General features: G+C 48.1%; 1 protein-coding gene across 7 annotated transcripts in view; it reads left to right on the forward strand.

The window, feature by feature from the left end:
• The first annotated feature begins 331 nt into the window (after positions 1–331).
• The window catches only part of PFKFB3 (6-phosphofructo-2-kinase/fructose-2,6-biphosphatase 3), a 40,781-nt gene continuing 17,158 nt past the window's right edge, over positions 332–23,954 (forward strand). For 3 of the 7 annotated variants that reach the window (XM_030290207.4, XM_072918628.1, XM_030290188.4), the window contains exon 1: positions 22,827–23,041. In XM_030290207.4, the coding sequence (XP_030146067.1) occupies positions 22,963–23,041 (79 nt within the window). In that variant the 5' untranslated portion in view covers positions 22,827–22,962. Of the gene's footprint in view, positions 490–22,496; positions 23,042–23,954 lie in introns of those variants that run through there. The other 4 variants (XM_030290180.4, XM_012568841.5, XM_030290193.4 and 1 more) reach the window with 4 other exon arrangements.

Raw genomic sequence — 23,954 nt, forward strand, 5'->3', positions numbered from 1 at the left:
TTTGTCCCAGGGCCACCACAGAGAAGATGGGATTGGTGCTCTGATGAACTCAGAGAAATTTGCATAAGTGATGCAGGAGGCCAAAATTCCACGATCACACCACGTCCATTACACATAGTCCTGTACTGGTCCTAGCAAGAAAAAAAACACCACAAATCAACTTAAAAAGCCATTTCCCAGTACCTTCCACCCCTTTCTAAGGCAATCATCTCTCTGTCATGTTCATGTCTCCTCCCTCCCGTCCCTGCTGTCTCCGGGAAGCGAAGGGTTAAAAGCTCTGAAACTGTAAGAACTTCCTCCTTTCTGCAGTGCCACCCTCGGAATGACGCTGATTTCTGCCGGGCTTTGCCCAAATATGTCCGTTTCCTTCTGAAAGACGGAGGAGGAAAGGAAAGAAATAGAGATACGGAAAGAAATATCCTATATTTTTGTGTATATATCCAAGAGAAGGCATCCGAAGGGACCCGAGCTCCATGCCGTTCCGCAAAGGTAGGGCTGGATGGGCGGGCAGCATCCCGGGATGCTGCCCGGGGAGCACCGGGGTACCCAGGGCTGGGTGGGAGATGGAGCAGCGGGATGTCCCCACCCGCATCAGGAGATGGGGGACACCCCTGAGGTTGTGTCTGGGGTCCAGGGGGTGCTGCAAGGGCTGAGGACAGAGGGCAGCGGGATGTTTCTGGCCAGGGGGTGCTGCTGGCTGCGTGCGTTTGTGTCCTTGGGAGGTCTGGGCTGAGGAGAGACTGGGCAAACCCCCTTCACGCCTCAGGTCTGCACCCCAAACCATCTCTTTTCCGCAGAAATCCCCACTCGCCACCCCCTGGCTTGGCAGTGTGGGCAAGAAGCATCCAAAACGGGACCTGAAGCTGCTGTGGATGAGTTCTCCATCCTCTTAAATGCCACCTCCTCCTCTTTCCAGAGGGAAGCGGTGGGACACAGAGTGGGATGCTTGTGGTGGTCCCTTCTCCCAGCAGCTCTTTTGGGTGGAGAAATGGAAGGGGAAATGGAGACAGACGAGCCAGGGGAGCCAAGGTGAAGTTGGGATGCAGAAGGTGCTGCCCAGCATCGCACACAGCCGCTCTGCCCGGCGGGCAGCCCTGCGCTGGGGCGGGGACAGAGGTGTCACACACTGGCGCTGCCACGCCGAAAAGCAGCAGGGAGGGAATGAAACTGGCGGGGAGAGGGCTGGATTTGATTTTCTGCCCTCTGCCTGCTCTGGGGAGGATGTTCTGGGGCTGAGGCAGTGCCCGCAGTGATGCTCACAGAGCCGCAGCGCAGCGTGATGCGCTTCACACCCTCGCATCTTGCCAGCGCAGCACACCGCAGGGCTCGGCTGAATTTTAGGTGATAAAAGGATTAATTTGGAGCAGAGGGAGAGATGCTGGGGGTGGGCGGTGGGAAGAAAGAGCTGAGCAGGGGAGCAGGAGAGACCGGGGGACCTTCCCGTGTTGGAGGGCAGCTCAGCTGCAGCCTCAGCAGGGGTAGAAATGATGGGCAGGGCTCCAGAATTTGGGCACACACGTTGGATTTGGGACAATTGATGCTTTTCCATGCCCAGCACACCTGAATTGGGTTTGTTGGGATGCTGTGCTGTGCTTGTCACCGCCGCAGCCGGAGCTCGTCTGGCTCCAAATTTCCTCTAGAGGTCAACCTTGAAATGCCAGAACAGCTTTCAGCAGCTCCTGCAGCTCCAGGGAGTGCAAAGTGCAGAGTGCTTTGTGCAAAGTGCAGCTCCAGTGCATCAACCTGCAGCTCCAGGGAGTCCAAAGGGGCAGAGAGGCCGGTGGGGATGGGTTTTGTCCATTGCTTGTGTATTTTAGGAATAATTTTGTCAGCACAAGAGTTGTCAAGCACTGGAAAAGTGGTGCCTGGGGGAGTGGTGGACTCTCCATCCCTGGAGAGATTTAAGACATATAGATGTGGCACCTGGGGACATGGTTTAGTGGTGGCTTAGCAGTGCTGTGACTTTTAACCTCAGTTCAGAGCACCCCGTTGGGCTGGTGGGACCCCACAGCACCAGCCCTGCCTGCAGCACTGTTCAGTGGCTCCCCAGGGACACATCCAGAAGCCACCAAGGCAGGAGGGTTGTGGAGAACATAGCCTTGTGGTGTTTTCAAAAGCTGCCCACAGCAGGCTGTGCACATCCTGAGTTTGCAGGAGAGGTGGGCGTGAAGATATTTTCCTTCCAGTTCAACATGGTCCATAAAAATCCTTGCTCAGGGTGGTGGCTTCAGCTGGGTTGGGATCTGGCTGTGTTCCTGACCCTCCCAGAGGAATATGGGGACTCCAGGCAGCTTGGAAAGGAGGCTGAGCCTTTACTCTAAGAGATTTTTGGGAACAGCATCTCACCTGAGGGTTTGCTCACAGCCCCCCTGATCCAGGGTGCAAAGAGGAGGCTCTGCCCAAGGGCTGCTGCTCTTTACACCCTCGGTAGCTTGAGGCACAGGGACACTTTGGGATGAGCATTTTGGAGGCTCTCAGCTGTCTTTGCACAACCCCTGTGTGTGGAAATGGAGCATCCTGTGGCAGAAAATGCAAACTCCACCCCTGTCTTGGCTGGTTTCTCACCACTTGCAGCTTTGGCATCCCTTTCCTGTTTCTCCCCGAGAAGTCTGTGTGAAATCCTGGTTGCCTTGGCTCTGTTCTGCCTCCTTTCTCCCCAGGCATCACAGCCAGTGGCATTGCCACAGGATCTACACTCCATGGCTGTGTAACAGCTGCCATTTCGCTGACCTCAAGGCATTTGGCAGTTTCAGATATTAAAGAAAGGTATTTCTAGCAGGGATGCTCAAGGACAGCCAGGAGGAACGAGCTTAGGACAGAAATTAATTTCTTCCAGCATCAATGCATCAGCTGGGAGCACTGGAGAGAGAGCCCTGATCCCCAAGCAGTGCCACAGACACGCAAAGGCCTGTCTGTGACTTCAGCTCTGTTATCAGGAGGTGTTGGGAGCTTTCACCTAAAGTGCCCTCCCTGAAAAATATGATTTAATTACTGCAGCTGACGCGAGGAAGCCTGGGAGTGTGCAGGTGATAAGCTGGCAGGGCACTGCCAGCCAGCAGGACATTTGTCATCTGTCAAAGGACAAATGAAATCTTGGTGCTGCTGGCTGGGAAGGAGCTGGAGATAAGCCTGAAAGCCAGTGAGCAGAGAATGAACACATAATGATAGAAGCATGGAACAGTCTGGGTTGGAAAGGATGTCAAAGATCACCTAGTTCCAAACCCTCTGACAAGGCAAGAACACCTTGTACTCAATGAGGTCACTTAAAGTCCACTCCAGCCTCACCTTGAACACTTCCAGGGATGCCCACCTCTCTGGGCAACCTGTGCCAGGGTCTCACCACCCTCATAATACAAAATTTCTTCCTTGTATCTAATATAAATCACAGAATAATGAAGTTGGAAGAGACCTCTAAGATCATCAAGTCCAACCCATGCCCTAAGACCACAACTAGACTATAGCACCAAGTGCCATGTCCAGTCTTTTTTAAAACATATCCAGAGATGGTGATTCCACCACCTCCCTAGGAAGACAATTCCAGTATTTTATTATTCTTTCAGTGAAAATTTTTTTCCTAATATCCAACCTAAATAAACCCTCCTTCATTTTGAAACCATCACCCCTTTTCCTGCTGGAACAGATCCTGCTAAAAATCTGTCCCCATCTTTCTTATAGGTTCCCTTTAGGCACTGGAAGGGGCTCTAAGATCTGCTCAGAGCCTTCTCCTCTTGAGGCTGAGCACCTGAGCTCTCTCAGCCTGTCTCTATAACAAAGTTCTCCAGCCCTTGGAGCATCTTCATGGCCTCTTCTGGACTTGTTCCAACAACTCCACATCCTTTTTATATCCGAGACCCCGAGCTGGACACGGTGCTGTGGGTGGGGTGTCCCAGGAGTGGAGGGGAGGGGCAGGATCCCTCAATCTCCTACTGCTCCCTCTGCCTTGTACATTCTGTTAGCACCAGCTACAACATCCCCTGGTCTCAATTCTGCTTGCTGAGACCAAGGAGCCTCGTGTGGGCAGGGGCAGAGGTGCCTTTTGCCTGCAGCATGAAGGGAAGGGCTCAGGGTCAAGCTGGTGGGACCCCAACAGTGTGAAAGTCCTTGTTCCCCTAGCCCAGCAGCCAAAAAAGGAGTCTGGAATATGTGAAGTTGAGTTCTCAAGGTTGTTTATTCTTTCTTATCTAAACATTCTTTCTCTGACCTGCTCAGCTCTGGCTGGCAAGTCCACCAGGGCATTCTGCTGTGCCCTCTCAGGGGGTGTTTACATTTTATATCAAAGGTTACATATAGTCAATTTATAACAATGTGCCAATATCTAACATCTATGTTGGACAGTGTGTCCCCATCCCAAACCAACAGAAAAGTGTCACCACCACACCAAGACATGGAGGACAAGAAGAAAGGAAAGAAGGTCAGGACACGCCCAAATCCCTCCATCTTGTGCCCCCTTGAACCCCATTCTAAAAATCCCAAAATTCTACTTTTCCGCTCTGTGTTAGTTCAAATATCACACCACTCAAACTCTTGTGACTTGTAATTCCTCATACAAAATTGACAGCTTTTTCCACAGGCTAAAATCAAAGCCACAGGTGTTTTTGACTTCATGCCAGGGTCTCGAGACGGCAGGGCAGCCAGAGGGATGTCCTGGGCTCCGACAGTAAGGGACAGGACTGTGCCACATCCTGGCACTTTTATTTCTGCTGTCTGTCCCCTGTGCCACCGAGCACTTCCTCGCTGTCCCAGCTCTTGCAGTGACTCAAATTACAACACCCCCTGATGGGAAACTCTGCCTTTGCAGAATGGTTTCAGCTAAAGGTGGAGAACTGCCTTTCTGCAGCTTTTTTTAGGTATTGGAAGGGATAATCTCATTGCTTTGGGAGGTTTTCTGGATTGCTGGCAATGCCCTGCAAACCCACATGCTGCTGCCTTTGCTGGTCATGTCACCCACCACTCCTCGATGCCGTGTCTTCCTGGCAGCCCTGGAAAAGGTCTTATCCAGCATTTCCTGTCAGAGGCACTGGCCAGGATTTTTTAAGCACTGATGGATGCAGAGAAGCCATGTGAGGAGTCAGGAGCTGCTCGAAGGGGGTCCTGACAGCTGCAGCTCCCCATGGGGACCCTCCTGGTGACAGGGACACCGTGGGTGTCTTCTTGAGGGTATCTGCTCAAAGAACAGGGAGGAAATGTGTGGCATTTGTGTGACTCTCTTGACTCACTGCCTTGTGCCTGAGTCAAACCATCTCCTTGTTTTCACTGAACACCTTTCCTGGGAGGCTGGAAATCCCCTCCCATCCTGGCCTGTGGCCTGTGTTGTCCCCTGGCCTGTGTTTCTCACTGTGATATTTTCATTCTGTCTCTTGGTTTCATTTCATCCCCTTTCACCTCACCAGTCTCTCCCAAAGGAGCAGGTGCCTGGCCCCCATCTCACCCCTCCCAGCATCTCCCTGCACATCCAAGAAAGCCCTGGGTGGGCACAACCTTTCTGCTGCCTCTTGGCCTTTGCACTTTTATTTATGGCCACTCATGGGGAGTTTTTAATGGATTTGGGGGTCACCACACCCGGTTTTGTTCCCATTATTGCTCACTGAGTCATGCACAACCAAGCAGCAGAGCCCACCATGTCTCCAGGTGCTGGTGCAGGGGAGCACATCCCAGGCTATGTCCCAGGTGGGACAACCTTGGCTGCCACCAGCTGCAGGTGGAACCACCACTCCACTAGAAACTCTTGCAGGAGGCTTCTAAAGGGTGCAGTGGGATTTTTGAGACCCACTCTTCATTCTGATCACAGAAACCAGATCAGATCACAGATCAGTCCAGCTGGTGGGGACAGATATGGGTTGTGAGCACCTCTCAGACTCCCTGAGTCTGGGAATAAAACCACATAACAATATTGAAGGTATATCCTCCTGTCCTAACCTGGGAGCAGGCAGACACATGTATAACCTCCCTGCCATGGTCAGAATTCCACCAAGCAACTCAGGATGCTGGAAAACCTCCTTTTGCTGTCCTGCCTCCCTCCTGGCAGGGATGGGGAAGGAGTCTCCGTTGCTGCATTTCCAGCCCCCAGCTGAAACCAAGCTCAGTGGCTATGTCACACAGGAGAGCAGCTCAGACTGGGCTTGAGCTTCACCCCAGTGCTCAGATCCCACCACCAACACCCCCAGACCCCTTTTCACCCACCAGCCCTGTGTCACTGGAAGCCTGTGCCAGCAGAGCTGCTGCCCTGCTGAACCTTTCCCTAACACACCCTCTGTGATGGAGAAATTGATCTCAGCACAAAACAGCTCCAAAGGCTTTAAATCAGATGACCACAGGGTTTTTATTTTCATGGAAGGACGTGGGAGGATTTCAAAACCAGCAGGCAGCAAGGTGTGATCCCTGTTTTCCTGGTGTGTGCGTGCAGGCACACACATCTCTGCAGAGCACCTGACTCTTTTCTCCATCATAACTACATTTTAAGGTTAGGGGAAAAAAAAAAAAAATAAAAGGATGGGGTACAGTCCCCAGTTGGGACTCAAGATCAAACCCACACAAGCAGATTTAGGTTTCCTTTATGTTTTCCCCTGAAGAATTCCTTGTCCTGGCAAGGCATATTAGGATTCCACTAATAGGATTCCCCTGGGGCAGCATATCTTGTATAAAACTTAAATATTCCTTGCTATAAAGAACAGCTATTATCTTCTCCATAGCATCCTTTTCCAGGCTGAAAGCTACTCCCCATTTTTCTCCTTCCTGGAGAACAAAATAATTCTCATTTTGTCCTTTTCCATATGCTCAATTTTGAAAACATCTCCTCGGTATTGCCCATCCTGTCCCATCCCAGATTAAACCTCTTCCCAAAAGCACAGGGCCTGGAGTGAGATGTGCCCTTCCTTGGTGCTGAGGAAGCAGCACCATGCAGTCCAGAAAACCCAATCTTCTGCATTTTGTATGCCACCCTCTAGCTAAAACATCATGGGATTGGGCTGTCCTTTTGGTTTCCCTGCATTATTATTATTATTATTATTATTATTATTATTATTATTATTAATAATAATAATAATAATAATAATAATAATAATAATAATAATAATAATTTCTTCTGGGACTTCATGCTGTTTGTTCAGAATTGGCTGCTGAGACCTTCCCAGTCCTTTGCTCCTTGTTGGATGATTTCCAGCTTTATCAATCGAGGCAGGGGAAACTGAGGCACAGGAGGGCTGAGATGGGCTGGAGGCTGTGCTGGTGGTGCCTTTAGCTGCTCATACACACGGATCCAGCTCTCTCTGCACCAATCCTGGCAGTGCCAGGGCATTCTGTTCCCTGTGTAGCTACATTTTGGGGATATTACTGGTGCAGGGTTCATTGTACGCAGTGCAGAGCTTCCAAATCAGCCCCTGTGGGCAGGAGCAGGGTGTTAAAACCCCACCTGCAGAGATGTTAATTTGGGTTGGAAATCAAGGAAAGCTTTGCTCAGCCCTGAAAAAGATTATCTGAGACAGACCAATGTCTCCTCGTGGTTTGGGGAGAAACACTGCTGCTGGGGAAGGGGTGATGGGGAAGGAGGTGGGGAAATGTGGGAGTCCAGGGCATCCCTCTGGCTGCCCTGGCAGGTCTGGGACCCTGGCAGGGGTCAGAAACCCCCCTGGACAGAGCCCCCAGAGACACTGTCTGTGATCTCTGTCCATGGAAAAGAGTTTTCAATCTTACAGGATGAATTACCAGCTCAGAGTGTTTGATATAAGTAATAATTAAGTGTGGCACAGGTGCAAAAGTAAAATTTTAGGATTCTAGATGAGGGGTTCAAAGGGAACAAGATGGAGGAAATTGGGTGTGCCTTGTCCTTTTTCTCCTTCTTCATGCCCTCCATGTTTCACTGTGGTGTTGGCATTTTTCTGTTGGTTTAGGCTGGGGACACACTGTCCAACGTAGGTGACAGATATTGGCAGGTTATTGTAAATCCAGCACAGGTAGTTTCTGGTATTTAATGTTTGTAACATCCCACTGAGGGCAGAGCCCCACACGCTGCCCTGCAGGACAGAGCTGCGGCAGGGCAGCAGAACATGTTAGAGATAAACAGAATAAACAACCTTGAAACAGCACAGACGAATTATGGCTTCTTCTTTGGCAGCGGGGCTGAAAGACAGAGACTTTCTACAATCTTGGGATCATCAATAGCACAGATTCCAACAGAGAAAAGGAGGTATTGCCATGTCCTTGTGCAGTCCCAGCCCCGCTTTGGGCTTTCTTTGAAACAGCTGCATCCCTTCCACCAGCCCCATTTATTTATTTCCTCTGGAACTTGTTTACCCGACTGTGAGTGAAAAGAGAACCTTTCCCAGCACAGTGGGGTGAACTTGTTTACCAGTTTTATTTATCATTTCATTGCCTTGCTGGCATGAGGGATGGCGGGGCACGCACGCCCCGGCGGCGTGGCCGGGCAGGGAGCGCTGCGGGATCCGCGCACACGCGAATGGAGCGTGCAAGAAAACCCTGCCAACTGCTCTGCCCTTTCCAGGAAGCCCAGAGAGCAGCTGGGGCTGGTAAACAACAGGGCTGATCTGTCAGTATTGAGGGTGGTTTTGTCCCCGAGGTGCTGGTGCAGTAGGTTTTTAGCTTTTGGGTTTTTTCAGCTCTTGCGCTGCATTAGTGTATGGCTGTAAACTCCATATAAAGTGTTAGTTAACTTCACAAACTGCACAAAATGCCTTCATGTTTTGGTCAGACTAAATAATCCCTCTGGACCCGAGTTTCGAGGACACCCTACAGCCTCAGATCTAAACAAAAGTGAATTGGGAGGAAGCAAAATGGAAGTATGTGACTTCGTTAGCTCCAAATACCTGTAATTGGAGGTTTAACCCCTGATATGTAAATGGACCAAACTTATATATGTCTGAAAAACTCATTACCATTGTTCATTTTTGGGGGTAGCCCCTTGGGGAGGCTTTGTCTGCCCTTAATGTACCTGAAGGCCCTTCATTAAATATATTTGCTTTTATTCTTTTAATTTTGTGTGCCCTCTGTTCCTAGGTAAGCCCAAAACCAGATCAGTACTGGGAGAAAAATTGGGTGTTTTGCCTCCTGCTCCCAAATCCATGAGTCCTAAGGAGGGATGTGGCTTCCCAGGATAAGCCAGGGTGTTTCAGCTGCCTTTATTGGGGGATAAGCAGGGTTGCACTGGGTCCTGCTCGTGGGCTTGAAGGTGAGGACTGAACAACTGAGTTCTGTGCCTGGGAGACAGAATTTTTCCACCCCTAAAAATGCAAGTGGGCACTGCCAGGTCACCTGGCACAAGTGCAAAGTAAAGGCTCCTCAGTCACCAATATAAATTTATTTGGAGGAAATTCATGCCTTCATGCCAGGTATGACCCAGGTAAGCACCCTGCCTTAATGCCAATAAAAGACTCTAACATGGCTGGAGCAGAAATTTGAGAATTTGACTTGTTTTTTATTTCTCTTTCTCACTACCTTTCTTAGAAATCTTCCTTATTAGGAAGGGATTCTCACAGGAGCAGTATGACATAGCTGAGGCTGTGATTTGGACTTAGGCATCCCGATAAAACCCTTCCACAAAAGGAATGTGGGATGGCTTTATGCCAACACCAGGTGCTCCAGGAACGGATCCATGCTCACAAAACAACATTCCCATTCAGAGCAAAGTAAAGAAAAATAAATTTATAGAGTTAACAGTATATAGAATAATAATAAAGAAAAATAAACAGTAGGGTTTTGGGTTTGTTGCCAGCCTGGGTCCATTTCCCAGCTGGAGGGGTGGATCTCATTCATGGCTGAGGACAAGGCTTTGGGGTGGGAAGAAGGACTCAGAAGAAGAAGGACTTCACCACCAAAATCTCCATGTTGCTGAAACAAGCTGAGCAGGATGAGTTGAGACAGAAGAGGCACCTGCCAGCAGTGATTTTTGTGTTTATTTTTTTTTTTCCAAGGTGGCTTTGGCAAAGGCAGGGAATGGATTTCCACCTCCTGCCAGCTGTGAAGATCAGGTGCATGGGGGAACACAGTCAGCAAACCTTTGTTTCCCTTAAACATTAAATCACCTCTGGTTGCTGCAGTGTTTCTCCTTTCTTTTGTTTTTTTTTCTTTTGGGTGCAGCTGAGCTGCTGAGAAACCGATCACGTCCAAAACATTTACACCACAAATAAAAGAACAATGCAATAAACCATTAAATCATGTAGGGCTGTCGCAACAGCAGCAATTAGGTGGAAGGCATGAGGGTGGGAAGCGTTCTTTTTATGGATGTGACTTTCCTAGCCCAAATTCTGGATGACCTGAGGTTACCTTTTCCAGCCTGGCTTGCCATGTGCTGTCACACGGGGTTGGGTGGCCTGGCAGGTAACGGCCCAGCTGCAAGATGGGACAAGGCAGCGTGGGATGGGGCTGGCATGTGGCAGTGCTGAGCTTTAGTCACCCCTGCCATCGATGACTGGCTCTGCCTGAATGCAAGAGGACCAGATTTGTGAGCAGCATCTCAAGGCACTGGCGGCTGCCAGGGGCTGGGGTGGCTGCGTGTGCTCCTGCACGTGTGCAAGGGAGCTGGGCTTGCTCAGGCTCTGGGCTCAGATGGGTTTGAGATGGGTTTTCGGGGATATTCCAGGTCTGGAATAAGCACCAGTGTTTAGGACAGGACAGGGAAGGGGCACAGCACATCCATGCTCCAAGCACATCCTGCAGATACTACAAGCTCCTGTGGCACTCTGGCTACCCCACCTTCACCCCAAACCCATCCTGGTGGGATCCCCCTTAGCCACAGCTGCAGAAAGGCTTTCCTTCTGCTTAGCTGGCAGGTTTGGGAATTGCTCTGGGCTCTGCTCCATGGGTACAAACTCTATCTCCCACTGGCCCAGTGACCATCCATGGAATCTCTGAGGCATTTCACCCAGCAGTGGGTGAAAGGTGCCCATCAATCCGGCGCCTGGGGCTGTCCCTGCTTGGGTAATAACAGCATGAACTGAAGGAAGGTCATGCCTGGAGCCTGAGCCTGGCTCTCCTTTATAGGGAAGCTGGCAGGAAAGCCTGCCCAGGAGTCGGGTGTCCCTCAGATCTCTTGTTGACTGTCTAGCAGTTGTTTTCCTTCGGGCTGAGCTCTGGGTAAACAGCTGGGCTGGGAAATGTGAAACCCTGGCTGTGGCCATGCTGACGCCAGCCCCAGGACGTGTGGGGAGCATGAACCCACCAGAGCTGTGCCAGGGGGGCACAGGGGGATGGACACATGAGGTGAGCCCCTCTCCTGGGGACATTTGTTTGTTTTGAGAGGTGTCCTATTTGTGGCACAGAGTTTGTGTTGCAACAGGTTGCCCAGAGCAGCTGTGGCTGTCCCTGGATCCCTGGAAGTGTCCAAAAACCAGGTTGGACAGGGCTTGGAGAACCTGGGATAGTGGAAGGCATCCCTGCCCATGGCAGGGGATGAAACTTGATAATTTTTTATGTCCCTTCCAACCCAAACCATCCTGTGATTCCCGAATGGGTGGTGTTGCTGGAAATGCTGAAGCAGACACAATAAAAGTGTTTTTCCCTTATCTCCATCGTTATTCAGTGAGGATGAGTCATGATCAATGGGCAAGATGTGCTTCCACCTGTGCCATGCCCTCCTGCTTCTGTCTCTGAGCAGCTTGAGAGAAAACTGAGGCCTTCTCAAGTGCTTTCAAGGACAGCATCTTTCCTTGTGACCCCTGTCAGGCACCCAGATGCTGCTTTGCTACTCCCTGTTAAACTCCAGGGCAGAAATTTAAACATTGAGCTCAGTCTTCTTTTTTTTCTTTTTTTTTTTTTTTCCCCCAAGGAGCTGTTACCAGCTTGTCATTGCGGGTTGGAAAATATAAATGTATTTGAGAAAATATGTTGGCAGCAAGCTCCCCATATTGTTTCGGCTTGCCCCAAAATTCCAGAGAAATTTTCCATTCGTATTTTTCATGTCTGATTGGAAAATATCAGGGAAAGAAGAAACAAATTCTGTAGATGTTTTTTAACAATTTTGGACTTTTATTTCTTTCCTAGCCAGGTCTCCATGGCATAGAAAAAAGTAAATTAAATACACAAATGAAAATCATCTGCTAGGACTTAAATGCACTAAAATCATTGCTCTGTAAGTGAAAGAATTTTAAGAAAACCATGATAATGAAATTTGGTTATTTAATTTCTGCATTCCAGCAATCTGTGTGATCTAATTCCAGTGATTTGGGTCCAAAACTCTGTTAGGAGAGCTGTTAGGAAATTGGAGGTTCCCTGAGAGAGGTTTTGGCTGTAAAGAGCTCCAGCAAAAGATACGGAAACAAAACTGGCCTTTACTATTCTAAAATTCAGCTTGTTGACCACACACTTTCCCTCTTACTTGCCTTTCACAGACTCCTAAAAGCAGTGCCTACAGGTCTCCAGTTTAAAAGCACAGGGCAGCACTCTGGAAAAGTGGGACACAGACCTCACCTCTGGATGCCTTGTGGTTTCCACCAGGCTGAAGGGAGAGAGGAGCCCTTGGGGAGGCTGATCCAGGGAGCAGCTCAACCCTGCAGTGCTGCTGGTCCCAAAAGTGGTTCTCCTTGGCCAGAGCTGAGGTGTGTGGGCCACTGTTGGGCAACCATTGTCTGGATCATGCCAGCCCTGTGGGGAAGCAGGGATGAGCAGGTTGTCCGTGGGGCAGACGTGCTCCCAGCAGTGGGGTGTGGGTGGGAAGATCCGCGGCACGTACACGGTTTCAACATGCAGCTCCTCACCAAAGCTCTGCTCTTCCTCCCTCCATGGGACTCTGGATTGGACAAGGACTTGTGTTTTGGGTCACCTCGTGCTGGAGAGCACTGAGATGTGTGTGGAATGGTTTTGGGCATAGCTCTGAGGTTCCCTCAGTGGTCAGAGGACACAAACTCCTCCAGGACGCATCTCATCCTGGTTTGCAGTCAGTACACAGCAGGACAGCTGAATTCTCTCTCTGCAAGTGAGTGCCCATTTCCCTCCACAGGCGGTAGAAGTGGTCAAAGGTGACCAATTCCTTGTAGACACCCCAAAATTACATAAATCCTTCCCAAATTCTACCCACAGCTTTGCTGTGGATGGAGGCAGAACAGCAGGAGCTGAGAGCTTCAACGCCTCCTCCCTGCTCAGCATCCCTCAGGGGAACCTTTCCATCTGAGCCTCCCAGGCAATGCAGATCCTTCTGGGATGCTGCTTCAAAAGCCCCTGTATCAGGAGCCAAACTGATTATCAGCGGGGGTTGAGACCTGAGATAAAAAAATACCCTTTTTCCTCGGCTGTGATTAATCTGCTGCCCGCTGCTGCCTACAAGCACGTCCTCCTTGATGATCAGAAATACAAACCCATGTTCTCCCCCAGAGCTTTGTGTTTTAGGTTTTTTTTGCATTACTTTGAAGAGATTCTCCAGCATCTCTGGGGTATCTGGCTTCACCACATCATTGCCTGCAACTTTTTTCGAGGCTTCCCTGTCACCATGACGATGCTGAGGTTGTCATGGCCCGGGCTTGTTACATAAGGAGGTGAGTCAGCCCCAGAAAGGCCACAGCCTTTGCCATTGTTTGATTTAATAACGTGCAATGATGAGATAAGGATCCAAGCTCTTAATGAAAGGTGGGTGGTAATGAGGAGTTAGGAAACAGTTCAGTAGTGAAGTCCAGGGGATAATGACAGGCTGTGATTTCCAGAGGGTGATCACTGAACAGCCTCATCATCCCTGGGGGGTTTCACATCCAGCACCCAGAGCTGCATCCCAGCTGCATCACCCGGCTGGGAATTAAGTTCTTCAGTGAGCACAGTCAACTTCAGCCACTGGGCACCTCCATGGAAATAAATCCTGTAACAATCTACACATACAGGAGGGCTGGAATTCTTTGTTCTTCCCATCAGATCTCCAACGTGCTGTGCTGCTTTACAGCACTGGGCTGGTTTGGGCTGGGACAGGTTGATTTTCTCCAGAGCAGCTGCTCTGGGGTTGTGATTCTGAATTGTGGCCAAAACCGTGTTGCTCATACAGAGATGTTTTTGTTTTTGCTGGGCAGAGCTTGCAAAGAGTCAAGGCTTTTCTTGCTCCTCACCCCACCGGTGAGGAGGCTGGAGGGGGGCACAAGGAGTTGGGAGGGGACAGAATAAGGACAGCTGACTCTAAACTGACCAAAAATAATCCATAACACATTTTGTCATGTTTAGGAAAGGGGGGACATTCGGGGTGATGGTGTTTGCCTTCCCAAGCCACCACTAGTGTGATGGAGCCTTGCTTTCCTGGGGATCACAGGAAACTTGTGGGAAGTGGGGAATGAATTCCTTCTTTTGCTTTGCTTGTGCACGTGGGTTTTGCTTTACCCATTAAACTGTGTCTACCTCAATCCATGAGTTTTCTCACTTTTACCTTCCAGCTCTCTCCCCCATCCTACTGTGGGGGACTGAGTGAGTGGGGCTGAGCTCCCAGCTATGGTTAAACCAATAAAGTCCTAAATTAGGTCTGGTTCAGGTGTGAGCAGATGGCTGTAATTCTGCTGATTTTCCCGGAGAAGGCACTGTGGTAACACGTGCCAAGTTCTGCTGGCAGCAGCAGGACAGGGAATATCTGATCTGGCAGTGGGGACAGAGCAGCCCTGTAAATACACTTTTCTCTCAAACCAGCAGGATTTTTTTTTGCTGGATCAATGCCTTGTCGCAGGTTGTTGTGGCCTCTTGATTAGGGATGAGGCAACCTAAAGTCAAGTTCAACGACCTGGGGATTTACACCCGAAAGCAATCCCAAGATTTTCAGTAGGGAATTTCACACCTCAAAATATCAGGGCAAACAGGGAAGTGTTCCTTTCATGTAACTGAAAGTACCTGGTAGTAGAAGGCTCAACCCAGTGTCAGGCTAATGTGAATATTGTCTTTTCAGAAGCTCTGACATTACAAAAACCTGAATTGTGTCTCTTTGACTGATCTACACTCTTTGACCCTTGCTCTTAGAAACCTGAACTTCTGCAGCCAGATTTTGTTTCAAGGAGAACCAGTAAATTAAATTCCTAAGACTGGAATATCTCAACTTCTTGCCATTTAATTACCCTCTAGCAACTTTTAGAAACCCGTGTTTTCTAGAATCACAGAATGCCTGGGTTGGAAGTGACCTTTAAACTCATCCAGCCCCAACCCCTGCCATGTGCAGGGACACCTTCCATAAAAATAGGTTGCTTCAAGCCCTGTCCAACCTTGGACACTTCCAGGGATGGGGTAGCCACAGCTTCTTTGGGCCTCACCACCCTCACAGTAAATAATTTCTAATATTATCTACCCTAAATCTACCCTCTCTGCAACATATGAAGTCAATTATCTTTATGATTTAGCCCGTTTATGGGGTGAGTTTTGTTTTGCACTAGTTTTGTCAGGTCAGGAACTTTCACAGGACATTGCTCAATCCTCCTGGAACAGTTTCTGAGCAGATCTGCCAGCTTTGAGAAATGCCCCTGCTTTTATGGATGTTTGCAGCTTCAGAATGTTATCTCCAAATTCTATTTTTTTTGAAAACTACGAAATATAATTTGTGGCAAGCACATTTTTTCTCTCTCTCAGGATTTTTCATAGAGGTGCACAGAGAGAAATGTGCTTGCCACAATAATTATTTTTAAAAATTAGAAATAAACCTCCTTTCTTAAATATGAATCTCCATCTGGGAGGCTCCTTTGGGGTCATCAGTCCTTGCTAATGAACACTCATTGTACATTTCACCATTTTTGGTCTTAAGATTTACTGGGTCTTCCCAGGGATCATCCAAGACACATTTGGAGGCACTCTGAGGATAATGGAGGAAACCTTGAATGATTTTATTTTTAATTTGATGAACTGAGATAGAATTCAGGCTCTCACCCTTCCTTCTTCCCCATATTCATCATAGCCAGGCATTGCATTTACAACTCCCCTTTCCTTTCCTGCTACCCTTTAACTCAGCCAAACACCTCTAGTTAGGGCACAAATCCTACCACTCAAAAGAAAATAAGGTTTCAACCCTTGTCCTCCTGCCTGAAGAGCTATAAATTAAAAGTAATTAAACAAACAAACAACTGTGCAGAGTGTTGACTTCAAGGAAGAGTTTACTGTCCTTGAAGGAGTTCCAGCATCGTTCTGAGTGCGACAGTGACAGCACACAGAGCAAAAGCAGCAGGTCCCCATTCTTTTACCAGCTGAATGAGGGTAAATTCTGCATTTCTGCAACCCCTTCCTGGCTTTTCCTGTCCCTTGGCTGCCAGGAAAGCAAGGTCACCCTGGGTGCAGTGTTTGACTGGGGCTGATAGCGCGGGGTGAGCAATGCCCTGTGCCTTTGTGGGATTTCCCCCTGGTTTTTCAATGTCAGAAGCTGAACCCCGTTGAATTAATCCCCCTTTCTCTGCTTGTGGCTATTTTTAAGCAAAGCTGGAACCACAGTCAGGCGTTTGGCAGCCCAGGTCTTCCTCCAGCAGTGTCCCAGCGCCCGGCTGTTGTCAGCAATGATCAGAATTCCTTACAGCCAGCCAAGGAAGGAGTTTCATGAGCACATCAGGTGCAATTAGAGGGTGCAACAGGCTGAAAATCCGCATGAATTGTCTGCAGCCAGGAGAACTGCACTGGTGGGAGAAAGGAGGGAGAGCTCTGGGGCACAGGATGCTCCCTGCCCTGCCTGCATCCTGCACCCTGGGTGTTGGAATCTGAGGTATTGGTGATTCCAAGATTGTAGAAAGTCTCTGTCTTTCTGCCCCGCTGCCAAAGAAGAAGCCATAATTTGTCTGTGCTGGTTTCAAGGTTGTTTATTCTGTTTATCTCTAACATGTTCTGCTGCCCTGCCGCAGCTCTGTCCTGCAGGGCAGCGTGTGGGGCTCTGCCCTCAGTGGGATGTTACAAACATTAAATACCAGAAACTACCTGTGCTGGATTTACAATAACGTGCCAATATCTGTCACCTACATTCAACAGTGTGTCCCCAGCCTAAACCAACAGAAAAATGCCAACACCACAGTGAAACATGGAGGGCATGAAGAAGGAGAAAAAGGACAAAACACACCAAATTTCCTCCATCTTGTCCCCTTTGAGCCCCTAATCTAGAATCCTAAAATTTTACTTTTGCACCCGTGCCACACCTAATTATTACTTATATCAAACACTCAGAGCTGGTAATTCATCCTGTAAGATCGAAAACTCTTCTCCATGGACAGAGATCACAGACAGTGTCTCTGGGGGCTCTGTCCAGGGGGGTTCCTGACCCCTGCCAGGGTCCCAGACCTGCCAGGGCAGCCAGAGGGATGTCCTGGATTTCCACACCCGGCAGCGGAGGGACCAGCAGCTCTCCCCTGATTTCAGGGTAAATCCCTTGCTGAGCAGCATCCCTTAATCCCTGCAGGAAACCCTGGCTGCAGATAATACCGTGAAAAGACGGTTTTGCTCGGTTTCTGTTCCCTTTTGCAGCAGGAGGAAGAAAAGCAGTGTGAGACTGCAAGAGCTTGTTTAGAGGAGGGGGAAAAAAAAAACCTCTTTTCCATGGCAGAAACACCCCGATCCATTAGAGGGACAGATGCAGGAGATCCTGGTGTCCCCTCCTGAGCATCAGGAGCTGGGTGGGACGAGGGAGAGGGAGCGGTGACATCCCGGTCATACAGGTACAGGTCACACTTCTCTCCTTGTTTATTTATTCCTGAAATACCTGCGAGGGGCGAGGGAGGCAATTGAAATCTGCCGGCACAAAGGACCGTGAACTCCAGCTGCCTCTCCAAATCCAAACATTTTTATCAGCCTGATAAAAATCAGAAATCAGACTTTTATCACCCTCCCTGCCACACGAGCCTGACCCATAGCAGCTTTTTTTCCAAGTCCTTCCAAAGAAAGCGCCATCAGCAGTAAAAACTACTCAGCATCCAGCTGCTAACTGGAGGTGTCAACCACTTGGTTTTCCTTCCTGACCTTTCTGAAAGCATCTAATTCCCCGAAAAATATCGCAGACGATTTTCTTGGCTTCTTCAGTATCCCAACTATTTAAAATTATTTTTATAAGTGCAAAATGTAGCACTTTTTTTCTGTTGCTTTTGCTCTTGTGGTTGGTTTTGTTGTTGTTGTTGTTGGTTTTGTTGTTGTTGTTATTGTTGTTGTCTTTTTTTTTTTTTTTTTCCTCTGAAATCCATATAAATGCCCCTTGGTCAGCCCACAAGAATAAATTTTTCAATTGGAAGAAAATGTCATTAACACAGTAATAAGAGTCTGGGCAGCTGCTGTCTGACTTTTGCAGCCACCCTCCCGGGATATGAAACATTCTGGAACAGCTTTAAACTGGATGAGAGTTGATATAGATGGGATGTTAGGGAGAAATTCTTTATTGTGAGGGTGGTGAGCTCCTGGCACAGGTGCCCAGAGAAGCTGTGGCTGCCCCTGGATCCCTGGCAGTGTCCAAGGCCAGCTTGGAAGAGGCTTGGAGCAACCTGGGATAGTGGAAGGTGTCCCTGCCCATGGCAGGGGTGTGAGACTGGATGATCTTGAAAATCCCTTTAAACCCAAACCCTGCCACGATTCTGGTTTTTGTCCCCACATTTCAGGCCGATAAACCATGCTGGAAACTGCTGCAGATGAAGCTGCCCTGACATGAATGGAGCACAATGTGTGGCTGTATGGACACAGTGATGTACACACAGCTCCCAGCCACCCTCTCCAAATCCAAATCCAGAGAATTCCTGGATGTGTGACTCGGATCCCACCAGGCATCCCCCCCCTGCACCCTCATCTGAAGGAGAGGATGCGTGTTGCACTGAATGTAGGCAAGAACGTGACTGGTCCTTCCCTTCCAAGTTTCCTTTAGAGGAAATCAAATAAATAAATTTTAAAAAAAAAGACATAAAAGAGGAGGGTGAATCATGGCTGAGTCAGAGTTGGGGCTCGCCAGAGCAATTGCTGCTGGTGCTGGCACTTTGATGCCACAGGGAGGATGTCAGGAAAGGCTGGCTGGTCACCAGTAGGGTCTTCCAAAGGGGATGGAGAATGAAGTCTGGAGCTGTTGTTTTGGGATGCCACTGTCCAGGATGGGTTGCTGGGTGAGTTAGATGTTGGAGCTGCAGTGGAACAAAAGAGGGAATTGACAGGTTTTAGTTGTGGTGTTTCGGCGAAGTTTGAAGACTGTGAACCCCATAAGAGCTGGGTGTCCCATTCTCACAGAAATGAGGGTTTTCCCCTTCTCTGCCAGACTTTCCCTTTTTGTACTTCCCTCTCCCACCTCTCTGGACCTGCAGCATTCATCCCTTGGACGCTCAATTAATTTTTTTTTCCCATCTACCACCAGGACTCTCGTATTTCAAACGCTGGCATTACATTTATACCCCTGTCCCTTCTCATTTATTAAATATCTGCCAGTTCCTGACTGGGGGATGTGTGGCAGCACCTCCAGCCTGCTCTGGCTGCTTGATTCCTCCCTCCACCCTCTGTGGGCCAGCACCACCGGCTGTCCCATGGCACACTGTGCTGACACATCCTCCTGACAGCATTCAGGCTGCATCAGTGACTTGATTTCCTGAAAAATCGCTGAGCTAAGCACCCCCTTTGGGCTCTTATCACAGCAGCTGCGAGCAACATTTTATTTACCACTTCATGTGCTATTTTTAGGAAGCTGGGATTTTTTTTTTTTTTTTGCATAGCACGATTTGGGAGGGGGAAAAATAATCCTCTGAGTGCACCTAGTGCTGTCCTGCTCCCTGCCCTCTCCTCAGGGTGCAAATACCTTAAAAATAGTAGTGCTTCTTCCAGCTGACCTCCCTCGGAGCAGCTGGGTGCTGGTGCCTTTGAAATCCAGGCCACTTATTTCGGAGTTGAAGCTTTCCGCTCCAGTTATTTGGGAGTTTCTAAGCCAAGAGTTACTAGGTGGATCTAATTTGAAGCGACTGTGATTTTAATTCAGGCAGGGTTTTGCTTTCGGGCTCCTTTTCATGTCGTGGGGGTGGTGATTTGAGAGGTGGAAAAGAGCCACGGAGAGGGGAGAGAGCTGCTGGAGGAAGGGGGATGATGCCCGAATTCCTTGTCCTGTAAAATCATGTGAATTTTTGTCCTCATTCTGACTCATGCTTTAGCTGGAAAACGGCTTTTTGTTGCCCTACATGTGAAAAGGATTTGGAGATTTGTGCAGAGTGGTCCAGGGAGGGTTGTTGTGCCTGACTCCCATCTCATCCTTGCCAACTGGAGCACTCACAGCTCTCTCCCATCTTCCTTCCCACATCCCTAATCTCTGCTTCTTTTCCAGCTCACTCATAGTAGCTTTTTTAAAATTTATTTTTGATTTTTTTTTCTCTTTTTGCCTGTGAATAATTTTTCCCTGTGTAGGAGAGGGAGAGATTGTGCACTTTTTATTTCATCTTGGCTCCATGTAAGGAATTAGCCAAAAATATCTCCCTTCTAAATGAGTTATAAAAATACAAGCCGTTGCTTCCAAAGGAGGAAAATGCCCTAAGTAAAAAAAATATTATTGAACATTTTAGGTATCTGAGATGCTCCTTATCAGACATTTTGAAGCAAAATTTGCTGTATTAAACATCATCAGAGCAGATGCTCCCACCTCTAGAGCTCTTCCCACCCGTGACACATTCCCAAATTTCCACCCAGAATCCTTCCAAAGAAACCCCTCCAGGCCAGGTGGGATCATCCCTGTGGCTGTTGGGGGACCAGAGGGTTTCAGCACCTGCGGGTTTGGGGTTTGGGTGTCATCCCAGGAATTTTCAGGGAGATCCCAACCCCTCTGTGCTGCAAGCAGAGGCTGTGTGGGGGTGTCAGCATCGCCGGGGTGCAGTTTGTAGCCTAATTTAGAGTGGAAACGTAACTTGCAGGAACCTGGGGAGTGGATTGAGTGGATTATGAAGTTTAATAAAATAATAAAATCATGCAAATATAATAATATATGTAATGTAATGTAATGTAATGTAATGTAATGTAATGTATAATATAACATAATATAATATAATATAACATAATATAATATAATATAATATAATATAATATAATATAATATAATATAATATAATATAATATAATATAATATAATATAATATAATATAATATAATATAATATAATATAATATAATATAATATAATATAATATAATATAACATAACATAACATAACATAACATAACATAATATAATATAATATAATATAATATAATATAATATAATATAATATAATATAACATAACATAACATAACATAACATAATATAATATAATATAATATAATATATTGTAAGTAATGTAATGTAATATATAATATGATATAATATGATATGATATAATATAATACAATATGATATATGATATGATATGATAATATAATACGATATAATACGATATAATACGATATAATACGATATAATACGATATAATACGATATAATATAATATAATATAATATAATTATAATATAATATAATATAATATAATATAATATAATATAATATAATATAATATAATATAATATAATATAATATAATATAATATAATATAATATAATATAATATAATATAATAGTATTTATTGTATATGAACATGGCAAATTAAGGACAATTCAATTAATAGTTAATTGATAAAATAATAAAAGATAAAATAATTCTATGAAAACATTAAATAATAAATAATGAAACGGGATTGTTACATTCAAATAATATTAAAATTTTAAAATATTAATTAAAAATGAGGTTTGAGAGCAGGGAGGCCCCGGCGGGTCCCGGCGCGGAGCGGAGCGGGCGGAGCGGCCGCGGTGGCCGCGGGCGGAGGCGGAGCCGCCGCATCCCGGGCATCCCCGCCGGGGGAGGCGGCGCGGCACCGCATGTGCGACGTGAGCGACGTGCCGGAGCTCCGCAGCGGCATCCCCCGGCCCCCCGGGACCCCCCGGCATCCCCCGGCCCCTCGGGACCCCCCGGCATCCCCCGGCCCCCCTCGGGACCCCCGAACCCGCCGAGCGCGGAGCGAGGGGCGCAAGGGCCGCGCCGGCGGAGCCCCCCCATCCCACCGCTGTTGCGCTCAGTGTTCCTTCCTCTTTTTTTTTTCCCTCCATTTTCATTTTTAAAAATAGTTTTTATTTTATTTATCTCTCGTTAAATTTTTTATTTTATTTAACTTTATTCCCATTTTTAAAGCTTATTTCTTTTCCCCTTCTTATTTTCTCCTCTATTCCCTATTTTATTTTCTTAGTTAATTTTAATTTTTTTTCTCTTTACATCTTTTATTCCTTTTTTATTTTTTAAAGTATTTTTAAAGTTACTGTTGAGTTTTCATGTTCCTTTTTCTAAAAAAAAAAAAATAATGTCGCGCTCCCCCCGCGGAACAAAGCGCGGCCTTTGTGCGCGCTGCAATGCGCGCCGCGGCCGCCAGGGGGCGACAGGGGCCGCGCCGGCATCGCGCCCTTCATCCTCCTCCCCCTTCATCCTCCTCCCCCTTCATCCTCCTCCTCCTCCTTCTTCCCATCCTCCTCCTCCTCCTCCGGCCCGGCCCCGTCCCGCCCCGCCCCGGGGCGGTCCCGGCCTGTCGGGATAGAAAGAGGCGGCCGGGCGGCTGCCGCCACATCGTGCGCGGAGCCGGGCCGAGCCGCAGCCAGCGCTGTAGCACCGCTCCTTCCCCGGCTGCCTCGCGTGGAGATCCTCCTGCCTTTCTTGTTATTTTATTTTTATCCCAAATTTAACAGGGAAGATACTTTTTATTTTTTTTTATATATATATATATCTCGATATTTTTTTTTCCTCGCAGCGGGGCTCGCCCGGCTGCGGTGGGGCTGTTCCTACCCGGCTTTGTGCCCTGCAGACCCGGCCCTCCTCTTCCTCCTCCTCCCCCTCCTGCCGCAAAACCTTCACGAGGCTCTCAGCAGCACCGAAAGCGCCGCTCGCCCAAACCACCGACTGCAACAAAAGCCCTTTTTATTATATATTTTTTTATCATATATTTCCCCCCTCCCTTTTTTTTATTTCTCCTCCTCCCTCCCGCGAACGCATCAAGGTGGACGCGGAGCGCAAAACCACCTTTGTTTTAAAGATGCCCATGGAGCTGACGCAAAGCCGCATCCAGAAGATTTGGCTTCCCAATGACAACCGCCCGGCGCTGCCCCGCCGCTGTGAGTACGGGCACGGCGGCATCCCGGAGGGATGGGGATTGGGATGGAGGCGTGGGATGGGTGGGAAACTCTCCCTTTTCTCCGCGCAGGGATGCGCGGGGCTGTTTGCAGCATCCCCGCCGTGCCCGCATCCCACCCGCTGCCATCTCCTTCCACAACCCTCCTGCCTGGCAGGGCACCTTCCACTAGATAAGGTCGCTCCAAATCCTGCCCAATGTGTTAATTTTTATTTTTTTTTACAAGCACCAGCTGTTTGCACTTTGCTATTTAATTCTGTAGGGAGGAGAAGGCAGAAATTAGCGCTCAAACTTCTGCAGTGGTTACCCCTTATCTCTGAACCTCAGAATAGAAAAATGTTTGGGTCCTCCCGGCGTTACTATAAATCAAATTCTTAAATCGTGAGCCAATCGGAAAGCTCAGGAAGCAGCTCCTTAAGTCACCCACCAGCTATAGGGACAACCTGCCAGCTGTGCGATTCCTGACTAAATGAGCGCCGCAGGAATGCGCGGAGCCGGGATGGAGGGGGTGGCACTCGCAGCCTGCCGAGGGATGGAAGTGGCTTGGGTGAATCAGTCTTTCCGCTGCTTGCCTTCATCAGGCGTTTAAAGTCGCTTCCGATGTTTATTTACCTTGGCTGCAAAGTTTCTCTTAATAAATAATAATTTTTTTAAAAGTAGCTATCCTATGCACTTGCCAGATGTTGATGTGGGTCAGGCACCCTGGAGCAGATGTTGGGATGCGCAGCCTGTGCCAGGAAATGGATTTCAGCAACAGGCTGCACATCTGGCTAGCCAAAGGGCTTTGCTTAGAGTGGGGTAAAACGTCTCTCCCGGCTTAATGCTTTGCACGTGTGTCTCTGTGGCTGGATTTTTCTCAAGGACTGGCACCTCTGAAAGAAATCCCTTGTGCATAC

This window comes from Taeniopygia guttata, chromosome 1A (genome assembly GCF_048771995.1).
Source record: "Taeniopygia guttata chromosome 1A, bTaeGut7.mat, whole genome shotgun sequence".
Classification (NCBI taxonomy): Eukaryota; Metazoa; Chordata; class Aves; order Passeriformes; family Estrildidae; genus Taeniopygia; species Taeniopygia guttata.